An 18251-nucleotide genomic window follows, 5' to 3' on the forward strand; every position below is an offset into this window, starting at 1 on the left:
ATGGTTTCCTCCCAGACTCGCTGGCGTTCAGGTCTTAATCTGTGGGTGAAAGTTCTCAGCGACCCAGCTTTGACCCAGCTGAGTCCAACACCACCTTTGTGACAGAAAACCCATATTTCCTCACGTTACACTGATCTATTCCTAACCCTAACCTTAACTAAAACTTCATTCACACCATGCCTCCAAAACCCACTGGTACGGTTTATTAAAAAAACTGAGGATCACAAAAATGTCCTCACTTTGTTGATAAAAAACTCATGATGGTCCTCAGTAGCCAGTAAGTACAAGAACAAATACACACACACACACACACGTGCTGATTTTTGCCACTTACACACTAGTATTGGCTCCGCTCTACTTCGCCAGCCCCAGCTTGGCCACGTTTGTTCCACACTGCCTTTGGGATGAGGACATGATTGAGCACATGGGTGGTCTGTGATGTCATGAGTGCATCTCCAAGCACATGGGTGGTCTGTGATGTCATGAGTGCATCTCCAAGCACATGGGTGGTCTGTGATGTCATGAGTGCATCTCCAAGCACATGGGTGGGGCAAAAGAGCGCAGAGAAGTCATGGTGTCTACATTATTAAACAAAAGTGGCCTGAGCAGTCTTGCTTTTGGGGAGTCTCTGGCTCTGATTTTACTTCCTGCTTTGCTGTGTCTGGCAGCACTGTGTGTGTGTGTGTGTGTGTGTGTGTGTGTGTGTGTGTGTGTGTGTGTGTGTGTGCGTGTAAATTAAATGTTGTCTTCCCATTTGATCTTTTTATCATATTTGAAGTTTTCCTTCTTCTTAGGACATTCAGGAGATTTTCATAGTATGATGTTATCACTACCCCTTTGAATGGATTTTATAGTGTGCAGCAGTGAAAGGCTGAAGCTTTCTTTTATATATTTGCTGTTTTTTATTTATTCTTTTGTTTTACGACAGAACAGGACGACCCCGGTACTCAGACTTTGTAAGTCCACAGCAAAAACAGGCAACCGAGAAAAAACAACCCAAAAAAAGTACATTTCTTATATTAATTTGTATTTAAATGGTTGTGTAAGCTTGTATATTAGGGCTCACAAGGACGGACGTGCTTGGACAGTTTTGGGCAGGTAGCTGAGGTTGGTGTTGGCAGTGCATGAGAAAACCATGCAGGGTTTAAAACAACATCTGCAGACTGAGCAGGAACGCACAGCTCCTCCATGAGAACTAAGTGATTGGAATATGGAGAGATGTGGCTCACACTCAAGGCCAACATAAAGAAGGCAGACAAAAGTATTAGCTCTCAATTACTGCTTAAGGGAAAATCAACCAAATCAATACTTTGGAAGGAAAACTGAGTCTTGGTTTGGCTTAAATCAGTGTCGCGGATTAAAATCTTGTTTTAATGTTGAACTTAATCGTGTTTGTTACTCAAATGAATGCTAAACTCTGCATGAAAACATTTTCCACAGAGGCTGTCCATGTTGCTGAAACTCTGAACCAGCTCTCCGTAGAGTTACAGGTACGTGTGAGAGGGATGCGTTCGATAAACGACGTTTATTATCGACTAATTCAGCTGCTGTCTTGTGTGACACATTAATAGGACACCCCTCACACACAGACTAACAGCAGCTGGGTAGCTTAAACAGTGTTTACATTGTAAAATCTCCTATTCCGTAACTCTGAGCTTTTCCATATATATTTTTTATTTTGTTATTTTCATGTTGATATTTTAAAACAGATCAGCTAATCATGTATAGAATTTAAGCTAAAGGTAAAAGAGACCATTTAGAAAATGTGACCTGTGTCTAAAAAACGTATGGAAGTTATTTATTTGTTTGTTTGTTTGTTGCAGACAGTTTTATTTTTAGTATATGTGAACAGAAAATGCACAAACGCCTAAAATTATGGAAGAAATACAGTCTCCACAGAAATTTGACACTTAATTTTGATTCTGTGATTTACGTGTTTGAATTTTTTATTTGTAAATATTTGAAAGAATTTTTGCTTTTGAATTTTTTTTGCTGAACTTCTAATGTGAATATTTGCTGCATCATTTTTTACAGAGAAATTCTGCAATTGAATTTTTACAAATGATTTTTGTGGCGTATATAAAGTAAAAAAAAATGTCTAAAAAAGTCATATTCGGGTGAGATTGTATTTCTTCCATAGAAAATTACCCCCCCCCCCCCCCCCCCAAAAAATCAGGCGTGTCCAATCCTGGTCCTCGAGGGCCGGTATCCAGCACGTTTTGGTTTTAACCTGCTTCAACCCACCTGATTTCAATCAGCAGGTGATCAACAGGCTTCTGCAGAGCCTGATGAGCTGCTGCACAGGTGATTCAACCAGCTAATCAAGCATGTTGAAGCAGAAAAACCACAAAACCTGCTGGTTACCGGCCCTCCAGGCCCACGATTGGACACCCCTGCCCTAAATCATAGCCTTAGGGACTTTGAACGAGCCGTAGCACATTCAGTTTGACATCAAATCGATGTTTCACCTCAGCTGCAGGAGAATCCCGAGAAGGTGGCTGAGCAGATCAGTAGGGACACGAGCCAGCTGTGCTCTCAGCTGGTCTCTCTGTGGAGCCACTTCCTTGACGCCGCTGTGCTCAACCCTTACATCAACTCCTACCTAGCCCAGGAGCACCACACGCTCAGGGTAACCTTTCTATCACTGTGCCTAATGGTCTTCATGTGCTGCGTGTTCTCAGGAGCTAATGTAGCACGCTTCAGTAAAGAGAGTTTCATAGCTAACAACGGGTGTTTGGAGTGTGGAAGATGCTCTTGAAGCACCGATATACCTAGTGGTGTGCTTAGGGTTCACACTCATTTGGGAATAACTGTTGTTGTTGAGGATGATGCATTTCTGTTTAGACTTGCAGACCTCGATGCTTTTTCACTTGTGATGTTTTGATTTTGTCTGTTTGTGGAAACCACAGGTTAGGAGGTTCTCAGAGGCATACTTCTTCACCAACCATCCCAAAGAGACCTCTCTGACGTTTCAAGAGGAACTGTAAGTATCTGTTCTCTACAGACTTTCTTCTTTCGTTACCAAGCACAGATTTTGGTATTTATGGTAACATTCTTGTCACTAAGCATCACCAGACATGGGAAGATAGCTGCAGAGGTGCGGAGCTCAGACTACATGACCAAAATGCCTCCTTTACCTGTTGAGTGTCTGGACATCGACGGAGACTGGAACAGCCTGCCCATCATCTTCGAGGACAGATATGTTGAGTTGCCGCCGAGAGGTAATTATAGCCTTCACTCTCAATGCTGCAGACTTTATGTTGTGTGACATCATCGACATGTGGAATGTCCATGTTTTGTCAGAGACGGTATCACACGTGCCAATACCAAAGACCACGGAGGAGCACAGCAGCTCACACCTCACCGTCTCTCCTGCTGAGGAGGTTCCCGAGAGCAACCAGGACGGTAAATCACCAGCAACCCTCCACGATTCATTGGACAGTGAAGAAAGCTTGGAGCGGCTCACGGATGCCTCGTTCACGGCAGATCAGAGAAAACCCAACATGATGACTGAGGACCTCATTCAGAGTGACCGTGGTGTTAAAGTCTCCCTAACCGAAGCAGATAACCTGAAAGGACCAATGGACAGTCATGATGAAGAGGAGAAGGCTGGTCCTGGCTGGAGGTACAGTGTTAAGCCTTGTGACATGGAACCGTTACGAGTCGAGGAGGGGCCGCCTGTTGGTGGTAAAACAGACGGCATAGCAACAGAGATGGGAAACACCGAGGAGTCTGGCATCGCCATGCCTTTAAATCACTCCATGGATGATGAAAGTGAAGATGCTTTACTTAACAGCCTCATCACATCTCATGTATATCCTGTTTCACATTCAAATCCTGGGGACCTCAGGAAAGAAGTGGCTCATTGTGGAGGCTGTGCGGGCTCTAAGATCATGAAGCGCTCATCCTCTCTTATTTCTGACTCAGGCATTGAGAGCGAGCCCAGCTCAGTAGCATGGCCTGTAGAAACTGCACTGCGTGGAAAGCCTTTGCTGGATTTTTCTAGTGAACGTGAACTCCCAAAGCAAATTGTTCTGGATCACCGTAGCTGTCTGGAAGGTCTACAGATGGAGAGCAACAACAGCCTTCCAAGTGGGGGTATACAAGCCTCACTCACCTCTATCAGCTCCCTGCCCTATGAAGAGGACCGGCAGAAACGTTATCTCAGCAAACTGACCAAGTCTGTCTCTGCACCACAGATTAGTAGCCCAGAAGACCCGGAGGAGGACCACGTGCTGCACTGTCAGGAAACTAGTAGAATAAGCCAAGAACTGTGTGTGCTTTCAGAGCAGATAGAAACATCTAAATTAGATCAAATTCCTGACAGTAGTCTTAAAGATGTTAGGTCTGAAACACTGAACTCTCAGTGGAACCCAACAGAAACATGCAAAATCAATCCAGTGTTAAGTGTGTCTGAAGTGTTGCTTTCCACAGACTCTGTAGGAAGCCCACCTGCAAAAGGAAGTGCTGATTTAGGCAGCCTGGGAAGCAACAGGGGCCGTGAAGAGCACATGAGCAGAATAAGTGTGTCAGTGGGGGACGTGCATCTTATAGAATCTGAAGCATCATTCTGCAGTTGCCAAAATAAATCATGTGTACATAAAAGTGCTACAGAGCTCGGCAGCACTTCTGGAAATGAGTGCCAAAGATTACATCAGAGCAAACTTCAAGACATCAAGGACAAGAAGTGTTTGCTTCCCTCAGAGATATCTCTTAAACAGCTACAGTCCCATGAATTGACCAACAGCACCACCGTCTCATCGAGGCCGAGTGACCTAACAGGGCTGGCCAGCATGGACTTACCATCTGTTACCCTGCGTAGAACGTTAACCAACGAGAAAGTGTCCTCAGACGGCCACACTAGGCCCTCCAAACTTCCAAACTCTGGGCTGGCCTTTGTGAACAAGAAGATGGTGGAAGTGGTGAACATGTCCGTTTCCTGTGCCCCGACTTGTCTACCATTCTCATCAGCCCTGAGAGACTCTCCGTCTGTCGGTGGAATATCTGCTCGCCAGGCTTCTTCACCTGTTACCAATCAGCCCCTGGGCTCCTTTGGAATCATCTCCTCAGCTTACCTCACTATGCTAAATGTGGATGATGAGACCAATGAACAGATGCTGAAGTAAGTTTACATTTTTCATAAGCTTGATATCAATAGAGCCGTTTAGAAGTGTTCAAGGCAAATATTGTACCTTCATCTAATAATATTGTACCTTTTTACAGGCCAGCTTGACTGAGAAACCATTTTTGACTCATTATTTTTGAAAACTGTCCAACACATCATAGCTTCTGATGATGGTGAAATGCTTGGTTCAGAAAAGCCTGACAGATCTACGTCACACTGTCACTTTTTCGTAGACTCACCCATCTTGACTCGTGTTGGGGAAGGCTGATGTTGGTTTAGCTTTCAGAAGACAGCAGAGAACGTCTCAACTATAGAAGCTAACCGTTAGCATTAGCAACTCCACAACATAGCAGAACATGACCCGCTCACTGGCCCAGTGGTGTGAGTGTCCGCCCAGAGACTGGGAGAATTTGGGTTCAATTCCACAGTCGGGTCATACCAGACTTTGAAAAAATGGGACCCAATTCCTCCCTGTTTGACACTCGGCATTAAAGGTTTGGATGACGGGTAAACCACCAAATGGATCCCGCACGTGTCTGCTGCTCACCTAATTTAGCACACCGGTGTGACAACTAGTGGGACTTTAACGGGAGCACAGTACTCCAGTTTTACAATCACTGCATTGGCTCCCCGTATGTTTCAGGATCGATTTCAAAATACTTTTAACGGTTTTTAAGTGTCTTAATGGTCTTGGGCCTTCTTATCTTTCAGAACTGCTTTTACCGTATGATCCCGCGTGGTCTGCGCTCCTCTGGCAGCCGTCTCCTTCCAATCCAATTTTATTTATAAAGCGCATTCACAAGGCATTACAACCAAACAAGGCGCTGTACACTAAACATGTTAGTTAATTAAACCGGCGTTATACAAACATGTCGAACACAGATAAAAGATAAAAAGGGAATACAACAAAATTCCCAAAAGCTAACAGCTAAAAATCAATAAAACACAGGGTGAATAAAAATTAGAAAAACATTTTAAAAAAGAACCTCAATAGTACGGAAGTCGATAATTGTGGAGTCCATTTATAAACAGTGCAGATGTCAGTGAGGTTCATAATTATGTGGTATAAGCTAGGTTGAAGTAGTGAGTTTTCAGGAGTTTTCCTTGTCATCCCTAAAGTCAGGCCTCATATTCATGGCGAGGCGTCCTTCCAGTACTACGGTCCTCGCCGCTGGAACGAGCTGCCAGGAGACCTCAGGGCTGCTGGAACGTTCGTGTTTTTAGAAACAGGCTCAAGACTCATCTTTCTAACTTAGCTTTAACTGAATACTCTCACTTTTTAAATTATTGAATTACTTAGGTTATTTATTTATTTATCTATTTTTTTTATTTATTTAATGTATTTTTTCTTTATACGTGCTTTAAAAACAGTTTTTTACCGTAGATTTATGATCAACATTATTTTAATATCTATATAACTTTTCATATTACAATTCTCCTTTTAGCGCTTTTGATTTTATATTTTAACCTTAATTTAACCTTTTTCCAGTGCTTCCTCTGTGGGAGCCCTCTGCCCCGGCGGCAGTGGTCAGCTGTGGCGGCCTGGGTGCTTTCCAGGTGTGCCTAGGTGGAGGTGGGGTCATCCGCCTCGGCTGCTGCTGTGGGTCTGCTGCTGCCGGGGCGGATGGCTCCCCTGATGGCGTTTCCTTATCCTTATCTTAGCTGGTCTGGCTCATCTGATCTCAGCCAATCGTGTTTTTTACCATGGGGAAGGTATGTGTGTGTGTGTGTGTGTGTGTGTGTGTGTGTGTGTGCGTGCGTGCGTGCGTGCGTGCGTGCGTGTGTGTGTGTGTGTGTGTGTGTGTGTGTGTGTGTGTGTGTGTGCGTGTGTGTGTGTCGGAGGAGGAGTGTTGTGAACGGGTTTTTATTGTCAGACTGTTTTTAAAAATCTGGGGATGGGAGGGAATGCGGGGCCTTTTTAATTTGTTAAGCACTTTGAGTTGCTTGTATTGTAGGATTAAGTGCTATATAAATAAAAGTTGATTGATTGATTGATTGATTGATTGAACTAATTTCTTCAGGCTTGTGTTTGTGGAAATCAAACATTCATGATGCAGAACAGAGTCAGTGTTAGCGTTGCGTTGCTGTTAGCCAATCAGAGGTGAGTTGTCCGAGTATCAGGAAATAAGATTAGTCTGAAGTTCTCCATCGGCTGACTTCTACCTCCTCAAACAGAAACATCTGAGCTTTTCCCCAGAGAACAACTTAAAGGCATTCATCCCTACAAATAAATACAAATATGAGTTAAGAAGGATTATGTTTTGCAGTTTTCTAGACCTAAAAACAAGGGTTTGTATGTGCAGTAAAAAAAATACCTTTCCCAATGCCAACAAATATTTTTTCTTAGGATTTGGCCTTCCTCCAAAGGATTATTTAAAGTATCACATCATAGTTCAAACAACCTGCAGGAAACAAGGTCAGAACGAGTTCTTCTGGGTTTGGGGAGGCGGCGAATGTAATCTGCTGCAGTAGCTGGCAGCGACACATACTTGGAAAGTCTAGCGTAAGAAAATCAAGTGGGGGTGAATTTAAAGCATGGAAGTCAAAATGAGGTGAAATGCCTCCCGAGTCACATCAAAGAGTTCTCAGACGAATCCAGCAGGATTAGATGTGAGTGCAGGACTGCATGCAGATTCATGTTGACTCCTGAACATGACAAGGTAACAGAGTCCCATCTGGTGAGTGGCTGTGTGATTGTGCTTTCCTCACAAATACAAGTACGAGCCATGCTTGCTGGCCTGTCTTTGGTCCAGCGTGAGAAAGCCGAGGAATAACGTATTTTGCTGTGTTTTAACTTTTTCTCCAGTTTCTGCAGAGCCAGAGAGGAGCTTGTTAAAGAGCTGAACTTCCAAGCAAACCTGTACAGCGACACTTCTCCACTAGCATCAGATGTGCCCTACTTCCCCTCTGAGGAGGACGACGAGGAGTTTGATGATGGCATACACCTCGTAGTGTGTGTCCATGGACTTGATGGTTAGACTGCATTCAGCCATGAGATCTAACGTTCCCTGTGCACACTGACATGCAGCCCAGTCTTTCCACTGAATGGGTGAGCGGCGTGTTTTACCCGAGAGAGTCCTCCCCGCTGGGAGCATTTCAGACACGAAGCTGCAGCTAAACAGTTCCTCTCAGCTCTTCACTAAATCTACGGGGAATTGCGAGATCACACGTGATTTCGGTAGTTCACACAACAACAATATGATTTATCCAAACGGGTCTGTGCTTTACCTCGACTACGGAGGTTTTACAGGTAATGGCGTACATTTTTACTAGTTAAGCAACTGCAAGTGACTTTTATTTGGAAAGTTTCTGGATGTTTAAAGTGTTGTTCTGTTTGCAGTTCAGATAGAGTCAGACAGCAGTTCAGAGTTTGATGTGGCGTGCAACAAATAAGCCTGAAGCATGGAAAAGGGTCCCTAAGCTTCCGGGACACGTCCGAAACGCTTACGCATACGGTGGAAAGACCCGGTGTTAGTGCATGACCCGTACAGACACACACTGACCTCCTTACTTTGTGCATCTTTCTTTTCAATTTGTTTGACATGAACTTAATGAGCAGTGCTCAGAGAGCAAATCTGAGCATCATTTCCTCTCCTGCAGGAAACAGCGCAGACCTCCGTCTTGTGAAGACCTTTGTTGAGCTGGGGCTGCCGGGATCCAGGCTTGACTTCCTCATGTCTGAGAGGAATCAGGTGCGTGTAAGATCAACAGGAACGAGCGTCGTGTCACACGTAAAAGCGCTGAGCTGAGCTACGTGCCTTGTTGTCACTTCCCACAGGCAGACACATTCTCAGATTTTGACACCATGACAGACCGGCTGCTGGATGAGATCATTCAGCACATCCAGCTGTACAATCTCACCATTGGCAGGATGAGGTCAGTGACTAAGGTTCACCAAAAGCTCATAACAACAAATCCCCATTAAAGTCATTTTAACCTTCACCAGAGGAAGGCGTGTTGAAGCAGCTCTTATCTTACCCAGCAGAGGGCGCCAGAGACTGTTTTCTCTCTGCATAACTGAGGAGAATCCCTGATTTTATTTGGATGAATGGCTGAAAATGGCTGGAGCACTTATCATATGGTGCCAATAGGCCTCAGACTTCCACATGATGGACGGTGTTCCCTAAAGCAGTGTCTTGCAGCTCACTTCTCATTAAATTAAGCTATTTATCTTCCCACTTAATTGCCCCCCATTGTGCCAATTTGTGTCTTTGTGAGAGTTTCCACCCAAGTTTCCCAACTCCCTTTATTGTGTCATGTTCTCTCGAGAGCAAGTATTATAGAGACACGCAGTGAAGTGCCACAGCAGCATCTGGTTGTTTCAGCAGTGTCTGTATGTGTAGTTGGGCGGGAGACAGATGAGAGGAAGCTGGCATGGCGATGAGGGATTGTGGGCAGAGCTGCAGCAGTACGGTAATGAAACTAAACGGGAGACAGAGCTTGATGAAGTTAACATCCCCCGTCCTTTAGCGTAGCGCTGCAGAGTTGTCAGCAGCTCTAAGAGCCTTTTAAGCAGCGGAGCGTCTACACTGAGCCACTGCACCGTGCTGAAGGTCAGCAGCATTAGAGGAGGGTCTTCTTATGTTCCTGCTGCCCACCGGAGCAGCTGGTTTTTCCTGTCTGACAGGTATTTGTCTGCGGCTTACAGCTTCATCGGCCACTCTCTGGGGAACATCATCATCCGCTCGGTGCTGACGAGGCCTCGCTTCCGCTGCTATTTACCCAGACTGCATACTTTCCTGTCGTTGTCGGGCCCACACCTGGGAACACTCTACAACAACAGTGCATTGGTCAGCACAGGTGAGCCCTCCACTTAGCCCTGGAGAAAACACACTCTGCAGTAAGTGTGTGTTGCTGCTATGCAGTGCCATGTTAGGATGTTGCGTGCTCAGCAGCATCGACTCTTTCTTCTGAGGGCGCGAGCTGAGTGTGCACGTGTCTCCGTGTCGTTCCTCAGGTCTGTGGTTGATGCAAAAACTGAAGAAATCTGGATCCCTGCTTCAGCTCACCTTCAGGGATCACGCTGATCTGCGGAAAACCTTCCTCTATCTCCTGAGTCAGAAACCAGGTAGGCTGTGAAAACGGCCTGAAAGGCTGCGGCTTTGCAGAACTCAACCTGACAGAAATTCTGTTCAGACGTTTGTGAAGAAGTTGTCATCCCGTCTTTTTTGTTTGTCATATTTCTGCGTGTCAACTCACTAACACACAAACTCCTAGCAGTGAGCCCCCCGCTGTGTGAGGGGAACAAAGCAGCCGTTTGTCACATCGGCATGAAGAAGATAAGCACCCCCCCCCCTCCCCACTGCCTCCGTTGAAGCTGCAGCAGCTGACAAAATGATCTAAACCCTGTCGCTGGAAACTTAACAGTGAACTTGCTTAAAAGCATGCTGACAGTAAACTAAAGAAGAAGAAAACAAAGAAGCCGCAGCTATTTCATATCAAGCCTGTCGCTGTTTCTGGTGGCTGTACTGCATTTGCTCCTTTTCTCTGCCTTGCCTTCTTTGTCTCTAGTTCTCAGACACAGAGACAAATGCATGGAGCGTTCTCTCACTGCTCTGTTTCCTGTTGTTTTAGGGCTGCAGTTCTTCAAGAACGTGGTGTTGGTTGCCTCTCCACAGGACCGATATGTTCCTTTTCACTCTGCAAGAATAGAAATGTGCAAGACCGCTCTGAAAGACAGAACTACCGGTCAGCATTCATGCATTATTCAAATATGAGTTATCTGCAGTTGTGTTTGGTATTCTATTCTGGTATTTAGGTCTAAAAATCTTAGATTTTTATCCCAGTACCGTTGTATCGTTGGCTAATTTCTAGAAGCAGATTAAAAAAAAATATTCATTCTGTGAAAAAACTCTTTCAATAATCAAAAGTATGAACTTATTTACTATTTAAAAGGATTAAATGAACAGTTCCGTTTTTATTCTCTATTCCTGATGTGTCAGTATTCTATTTCCATCAGACTGAACAGTAGAGTTGACCTGTTCACATCAGTGTGAGTTTACTGTCCAGCCACGACCAACAGACAGAGCTCAGTCGTGGGGCAGGATCTACGGTTCAAGCCGTCTCCACATTCGATTGTACAATGAACAATGTGACCTACTCACCCCTACGGATGCCTGCCGGCAGGGCAGTCCTACATGCACTGTCAAAAATACTCAAATACATAATTTTACCAAATAAAGGACTTACATACCTCTATCTGTTCTTTACCCAAACAAACCCCAAGTCTAAATACGGAGTCTAATGTTGATGCCAAAGCCATTTTAGTGGTTCCACTCCGTCGATTCATCCTGCCCACAAAGTCGATAGAGCACTTCGACTGGCATAGCACAGACTGTTTGGGCCTGCTGAGGTCCCGGTGGAACAAGGGTTGACGGACATGCAGAGCGAAATAATTCGGCTTCCGCTAGTCCGTCTACATTTCTAAGCTACAGGAGTGTTAGAAAACTGAAGAATCAGGGAGGGTTTCCCTCTTAGATAGCACCTGTTCGGTGCACGGCATAATCAAGGATACACATTTAGCATCTGTAACACAAAAGCTTAAGTAACAGTAAATGCATTTTTACCACCCTTTCACTGTTGCAGTAGGCCCCTTTCAGATCCAGGTGGGTGCACAGCAGCAGACAACGTAAAAGCACGATCGCTGTAGCTACAGTTGTTAGATCTTTGGTTCGTAATACTTGAAGTTTGGTGAATGTAGGCTCCTCGACAAACTGCAGGTTTACAGCAGCTACACCGATGTCTGCATTGGACTGAGTTATGTGACAGGCTATTGGTTGTACTTGGCTCACAGTGAACAGTAGACCCATACAAACTTCAATGTGGGATTGGACATCCTAAAGTAGCTTGACACTAGTACCGGCATGCTAGACCTTGCCCTGCACTCTGCACAACCTTCAGCTCAGGGTAGCTCATACGTGCACATACATAGCAGCACAAGGGATCTGCAGCTTTTGTGAAAGAGTCCTCAGGCAGTTGTTATGCATTATTGTTTAAGTGAATGCATGTTTATCCATGCACTATTTGTTTGTTGGTAGATTCCGGTGATCTGACCATGAATTAGTAGCTTAAAATTAAAATATTATTTCATATATTAATTAAATGGTGTTTATGAAAGTGGTCCAAACAGACTTCATTAAGAATATTGTCACAAAGAAGTGTGCTGTGATAAAATGTGAAAATGTTTCTAATGAAATTTGCACAAACTGGTGGGAGAAAAGTTGATTATTGTTGTACCCGTGTTAATTCTACTGTTAAAGCCCATTAAAAACCCAGTTTACCCAGTACACAGACTAGATGAACAATGTTAAAACAATCTTTGGCCAACAGTCCCATCAAATTGATGATCGTATTGTACATAATTCCCACCACAAAAGAACCAAATTCTGTATTAAAGTTATATTGCACGCTGGGGGATGGTAACACAGTAGAGGGGCAGAACAGTTTATCTCCATCATCTGCTGCTCGGAGAAGAAGAGTCAACAGTTAAGGCTAAATTTAAAACAGAGTATATTTCACGTTGTTTGCCAGTAGTTCAAGGCAGGTTCAAGTGAGCACTGTGTAGAAAAAGAAGCATTAGATAATGGAGCTCAGTGACCAATTTGAAGCCAAGTTTTTGATAAAAACATAAAATCCTGATCTTAGCAAACAAAAAAGTCACACAGGATTAAAATCTTGTTGACGTGTGGAAAGTAAGGTCCTTCTTGTCTGAAGCAGGTGCATGGGCCAGATTCTCCATGTCCAAGCCACTTCCATGAACCCTTCCCTGCTGTGGGTATAAAGACTCCTACTCTAGGCCCAATAACTGTGAAACCAGAATGTTTTTCAATCATAAAGCAACATCCCTCTAAAGACTAAACTAATTTATTTCAGAAATGATCATTTTTGGGTCAGCATGCTTTCAAATATTCCTTGATCCTCACCAAGACATTTACATGATCTCCCCGTTTCCTTGAATGTCACCTAATTTGAAAGTTGAGCAGTGCAGCAACTCTGGTGTGCCCGGAGGGATGTTTTGGTGAAGAAAGTCAGTCAGATGTTTAATAAATTGGATGTTAAAAACGACAAAAAACAAGCTCACTGCAAGTAGAGCACCCATGACCGATGGGTGGCACCCATGACAGATGGGTGGCACCCATGACCGATGCTATCTTGGGAGGCAAAGATTTGCTCTTTTTAAAGAGCCCTGTTTTGGATCCTGCTAGAAGGACTTTCCCATGAGACTCTTCACTGACTTTTCCTAACAGGTCATGCTGACTAGAGTAGACGTTAGATTACGTAAAGAAAAATCACACAACCCCACTAATGAATGATGTGGCAAGGAAAATATAAATATTAGTGAAGTAATTCTAAATGTACAAAGATAATTTTGTATGAAAATATAGTATATTTAAGATACAATAATTATGAAATTTTAAATAAAATAATCCAAACAGTTTAATGCCTCAATCATACTGGAAGAAAGGTTCCTTTGAAACAGATTTCGTTCTCCTCTGACTGGGGAGTTGGATGTAGTTACTGTTTAAAATCTGTGAGCCAGTGTGGTTGCTAGGTCTGCCTCGAGCAAATGTTGCAGCGCAGGCCTTTGTAATTCGACACCGGCAGACAAATAGCTCCAGAGATGTTTAAACAACCAAAGCCAGTAAACAGGGGCGACCCAGAAGTTATTTCTTGGAATCCTAAGAAGCCACAGCACTTTTTAGTTTGATTCTAATATTGGGTAAAGAAGGCTAAAGGCTCTAAGAATATCTCAAGCTAATCTTTCCGTAATTGGCAACAGCCCTGAAACTCACGAAACAGGAATAAGAGAGTCGCTGGTCAGTTTTGAAAATGGGCTGCAGTAACCCAACTTGACCACAGGGTGTCGCTCTTATATCCGTTTTACATCCTGCACGAATTAAACTAAAGTTTCTACATTCCTAATAAGTTGGGCTGCATGGTGGTGCAGTGGTTAGCACTGTTGCCTCGCAGCACAAAGGTTGCAGGTTCGAAACTCGGCTTTCTGCGTGGAGTTGCGTGTTCTCCCCGTGCATGCGTGGGTGTCCTCCGGGTTCTCCGGTTTCCCCCACAGATCACAACACGCCCTATAGGTTATAAATTGTAAGTCGCTTTGGATAAAAGCGTCTGCTGAATAAATAAACATAAACATAAGTTTAATGACAACTTAGAAAGCCAGTTATATTCAGAAACTTGAATGCATCAGTGCTCAGTTATTTAATAAAACAAATGTGTTATCTTTAGCTGTACTCGTTGTACTTGTGCTTACTTTGCCCTGCAGGGCCTGTGTACGCAGAAATGATCAACAACCTTCTGCTGCCTGTTGTGGAGACTACAGAGTGCCAGCTGATCCGCCACAACGTGTTCCATGCTCTGCCCAGCACAGCCAACACGCTGATCGGCCGGGCTGCCCACATCGCAGTCTTGGACTCTGAGCTCTTTTTGGAAAAGTTCTTCTTGGTGGCAGGGCTCAGCTACTTCAGATAAAGGTGTCTGGGTCAACGGAAGACGCATACCTGCTACCGTGTACATTTTGTGTGATGTGTATTGTGGATTTCCTATAGATCCGATCTACGTCCGAATTACTATCACACATAGCAGCTGTCGTTAAAGTATTAATACGCAGCAACTATTTCTAATGAAAACTCAAACCCTGATGCAAGTTCACACAAGACAAAGCATCTGTTGATGACAGGATTGATTGTAAATATTTTGGCTGCCTTTTGTATAAGTTCTCAGCTAATAACACACTAAAATGCTAATTATGGTCCAAAGCATTGATTTACTCGCCCTTTAGAGATGGTGCAGATGTGCAGCATTTATCCTTTTGATTGTACCTTACGTATTTAGCTGTATGAAAAGAAAAACACTTCTACTTTATACAAAACATATATATTGTTTGAAAATACTTATTTTTATGTATCAGTCGAGAAGTAGAGTAGTAAAAGCTAAAATAATATAAATGTAAACACATTCAGTCCACGTACGGGTGAGTGTGTGTCGTCTGTCAGATCGATTCAACTAAAGCGTGTTACCTACGCGAGTAAAAATGTAAATCTATGTAATGTAAAATAACCTTTTTCATATATTTATTTTTTCAAATCAGACAGTTAGTGTTCCCGTTGTGTTATGCAACACATTTGAGCCGATAGTGTGACATCATTCTGAATTTGAGTTTTTTTTAGTTATTGTTGTTAAACCATCTATAATCCCGTAAACCTGCTTCATACTTCTCTGTCCGTAACTTTCTGCCCACACGCATGTGCACACTTTGACATGTTGTATTTACACCTATCTGTTGGTGTATTAGTGTTGTAAAGCAACTCTCCACCAGGACAGCAGTGGGCGCAGCACTTTTCTGGGGTGTCCTGCCACCATTGCAGTCACACTGAGTTTACTGATAGGGAGCCTAAGTCTCCTCCCTTTCCGGTCGGCTCATGGCTCCCCGGAAGAACAAAAAAAAAAAAAATGAATGCAAGTCAACGACACTAAAAGAGCTATTTTCTACTCCTCCTCGCCTTAGGCCCTGGATCGCACGTACGCTGTACTTCAATTTAAATGAAAAGTAATGATGTGTGTTTCGACCACGCCAGTCACGTACTTTGAGATTTATCAGCTTGTAAATGTTTGTAATTAGCATGACTACATATCTGACGTCACCACATTACGTAATGCTCTCTCCCCGGCGTAGCTACTTACCACGTGGCCAGATCTATGGTGCTTTCCTCCAGAGGGAGGGATTTGAAGTTTGCTAAACTTGCAGCCATTTTCTTCTGCTTTGTTTCACGTCTGGATCAGGTACGTCATTCTGGTGATGCACATTTGTAGTCCTGGACATCTTTTCACACCAAACCTTAACTAACATTCCCCCCCATTGGAAAATAAGCGTGTTGTAGGCATCAGAATGCATCAGTCACAAACATCATATGTGAAATCAGCAACACATAACAAACGGGACTAGAGTGATTTTAGCTCCACTGACTTGAGTTCATTTTTCCGTTCTTCCTGGGACCCATGGTCCAGAAGTAGATGAGCGTGAAACAGACTCCCCGTTATTGTGTGTTTATGTATTTCAGAGACTTTTTAACACAAACAAAGTTGTCCCTCATTCTCCTCACCTCTTCATGCAGCCACCAACTCCAAACCCCCGTTTCCTGTAAAAAAAACTTACTGACAAATATAAAGTCTGCTGCGTATCTTAGAAACCCATCACTCACGGTTGTATTAAGGTTCATATTGTTATTGTAGGTCTTTTTCCATGAGACATTCTTAGATCTTCTCCGTCTGCTGCTGGAGTCTTCGGCTCTCGTCTTATATTTTTTGAGGTGGAATAGCCGTGTTGTTGACAAAGTTAAAGGAGGCAACATCTTGACCAACCACTTCTCTGTCAGTGTCGATGGATCATTAGAACATTACGACTCCATCCATCCGTGCGTGCCTGTTGGAGAGCCCACGGGTTGCGTTTCTCCACACCTGTGCAGACAGAGAAGTCCACACCTGTGCAGACAGAGAAGTCCACACCTGTACAGACAGAGAAGTCCACACCTGTGCAGACAGAGAAGTACACACCTGTGCAGACAGAGAAGTCCACACCTGTGCAGACAGAGAAGTCCACACCTGTGCAGACAGAGAAGTCCACACCTGTGCAGACAGAGAAGTCCACACCTGTGCAGACAGAGAAGTCCACACCTGTGCAGACAGAGAAGTACACACCTGTGCAGACAGAGAAGTCCACACCTGTGCAGACAGAGAAGTACACACCTGTGCAGACAGAGAAGTCCACACCTGTGCAGACAGATAAGTACACACCTGTGCAGACAGAGAAGTCCACACCTGTGCAGACAGAGAAGTACACACCTGTGCAGACAGAGAAGTACACACCTGTGCAGACAGAGAAGTACACACCTGTGCAGACAGAGAAGTCCACACCTGTGCAGACAGAGAAGTACACACCTGTGCAGACAGAGAAGTACACACCTGTGCAGACAGAGAAGTACACACCTGTACAGACAGAGAAGTACACACCTGTACAGACAGAGAAGTCCACACCTGTGCAGACAGAGAAGTCAACACCTGTGCAGACAGAGAAGTCCACACCTGTGCAGACAGAGAAGTACACACCTGTGCAGACAGAGAAGTCCACACCTGTGCAGACAGAGAAGTCAACACCTGTGCAGACAGAGAAGTCAACACCTGTGCAGACAGAGAAGTCCACACCTGTGCAGACAGAGAAGTACACACCTGTGCAGACAGAGAAGTACACACCTGTACAGACAGAGAAGTCCACACCTGTGCAGACAGAGAAGTCAACACCTGTGCAGACAGAGAAGTCCACACCTGTGCAGACAGAGAAGTACACACCTGTGCAGACAGAGAAGTCCACACCTGTGCAGACAGAGAAGTACACACCTGTGCAGACAGAGAAGTACACACCTGTGCAGACAGAGAAGTACACACCTGTGCAGACAGAGAAGTACACACCTGTACAGACAGAGAAGTACACACCTGTACAGACAGAGAAGTCCACACCTGTGCAGACAGAGAAGTCCGCACCTGTGCAGACAGAGAAGTCCGCACCTGTGCAGACAGAGAAGTCCACACCTGTGCAGACAGAGAAGTCCACACCTGTGCAGACAGAGAAGTACACACCTGTGCAGACAGAGAAGTACACACTAGGCTTTACTGTTAAAAAGTGAAGATGACTTCCCTCAAGCCTGGGTTTGTTGCCAACGTCTTTTTGATAAAAATTAAGAATAAATATGTAAAGAAATCTTTGATGTAGTTGCATTTCGCCGCAGATGTACCTCACCGATTTTCTGAGAGGATTACATTACGCTTTAGATATTAATAATTTACCAATAATTTTACTCACTATGAGCTTCAAAGCAATGGTTGTGTAGCGTAAAACGAAAGAACAAACACAAGTTTGGCTTAAGAGCAAGCAGTTGAGCTGTTTTTAATCTATTACTAACAAACAAGAACAATTGTGTTTGGTAGATTATTTCTTCATTGTATCAATGCTTGTGTGTGTTTTATACCACTGGGAAGCCTGATATTACTGATTACCATGTTGTACAGCTTGTAAGGATTGTGTTAATCTAAAATGAGCAATGCAGCTTAACTTTCTGAA

The 18251-nt window shown here is 44.0% G+C and overlaps 2 protein-coding genes across 3 annotated transcripts in view; one reads left to right on the forward strand and one right to left on the reverse strand.

Annotated features, from left to right (window-relative positions):
* fam135b (family with sequence similarity 135 member B) overlaps window positions 1-16603 on the forward strand; it is an 81525-nt gene extending 64922 nt beyond the window's left edge. Inside the window, exons 7-18 of one of the 2 annotated variants that reach the window (XM_070556162.1) lie at window positions 1441-1490; window positions 2474-2629; window positions 2910-2983; window positions 3067-3221; window positions 3304-5122; window positions 7932-8098; window positions 8726-8817; window positions 8904-9001; window positions 9774-9925; window positions 10083-10193; window positions 10700-10813; window positions 14403-16603. In XM_070556162.1, the coding sequence (XP_070412263.1) occupies window positions 1441-1490; window positions 2474-2629; window positions 2910-2983; window positions 3067-3221; window positions 3304-5122; window positions 7932-8098; window positions 8726-8817; window positions 8904-9001; window positions 9774-9925; window positions 10083-10193; window positions 10700-10813; window positions 14403-14608 (3194 nt within the window). In that variant the 3' untranslated portion in view covers window positions 14609-16603. The remainder of the gene's footprint in view (window positions 1-1440; window positions 1491-2473; window positions 2630-2909; window positions 2984-3066; window positions 3222-3303; window positions 5123-7931; window positions 8099-8725; window positions 8818-8903; window positions 9002-9773; window positions 9926-10082; window positions 10194-10699; window positions 10814-14402) is intronic. The other variant, XM_070556161.1, reaches the window with a different exon arrangement.
* LOC139073049 (uncharacterized) overlaps window positions 1-18251 on the reverse strand; it is a 725027-nt gene that overhangs the window by 322099 nt on the left and 384677 nt on the right. The window lies entirely within an intron of this gene.

This window comes from Nothobranchius furzeri, chromosome 11, assembly GCF_043380555.1.
Source record: "Nothobranchius furzeri strain GRZ-AD chromosome 11, NfurGRZ-RIMD1, whole genome shotgun sequence".
Lineage (NCBI taxonomy): Eukaryota > Metazoa > Chordata > Actinopteri > Cyprinodontiformes > Nothobranchiidae > Nothobranchius > Nothobranchius furzeri.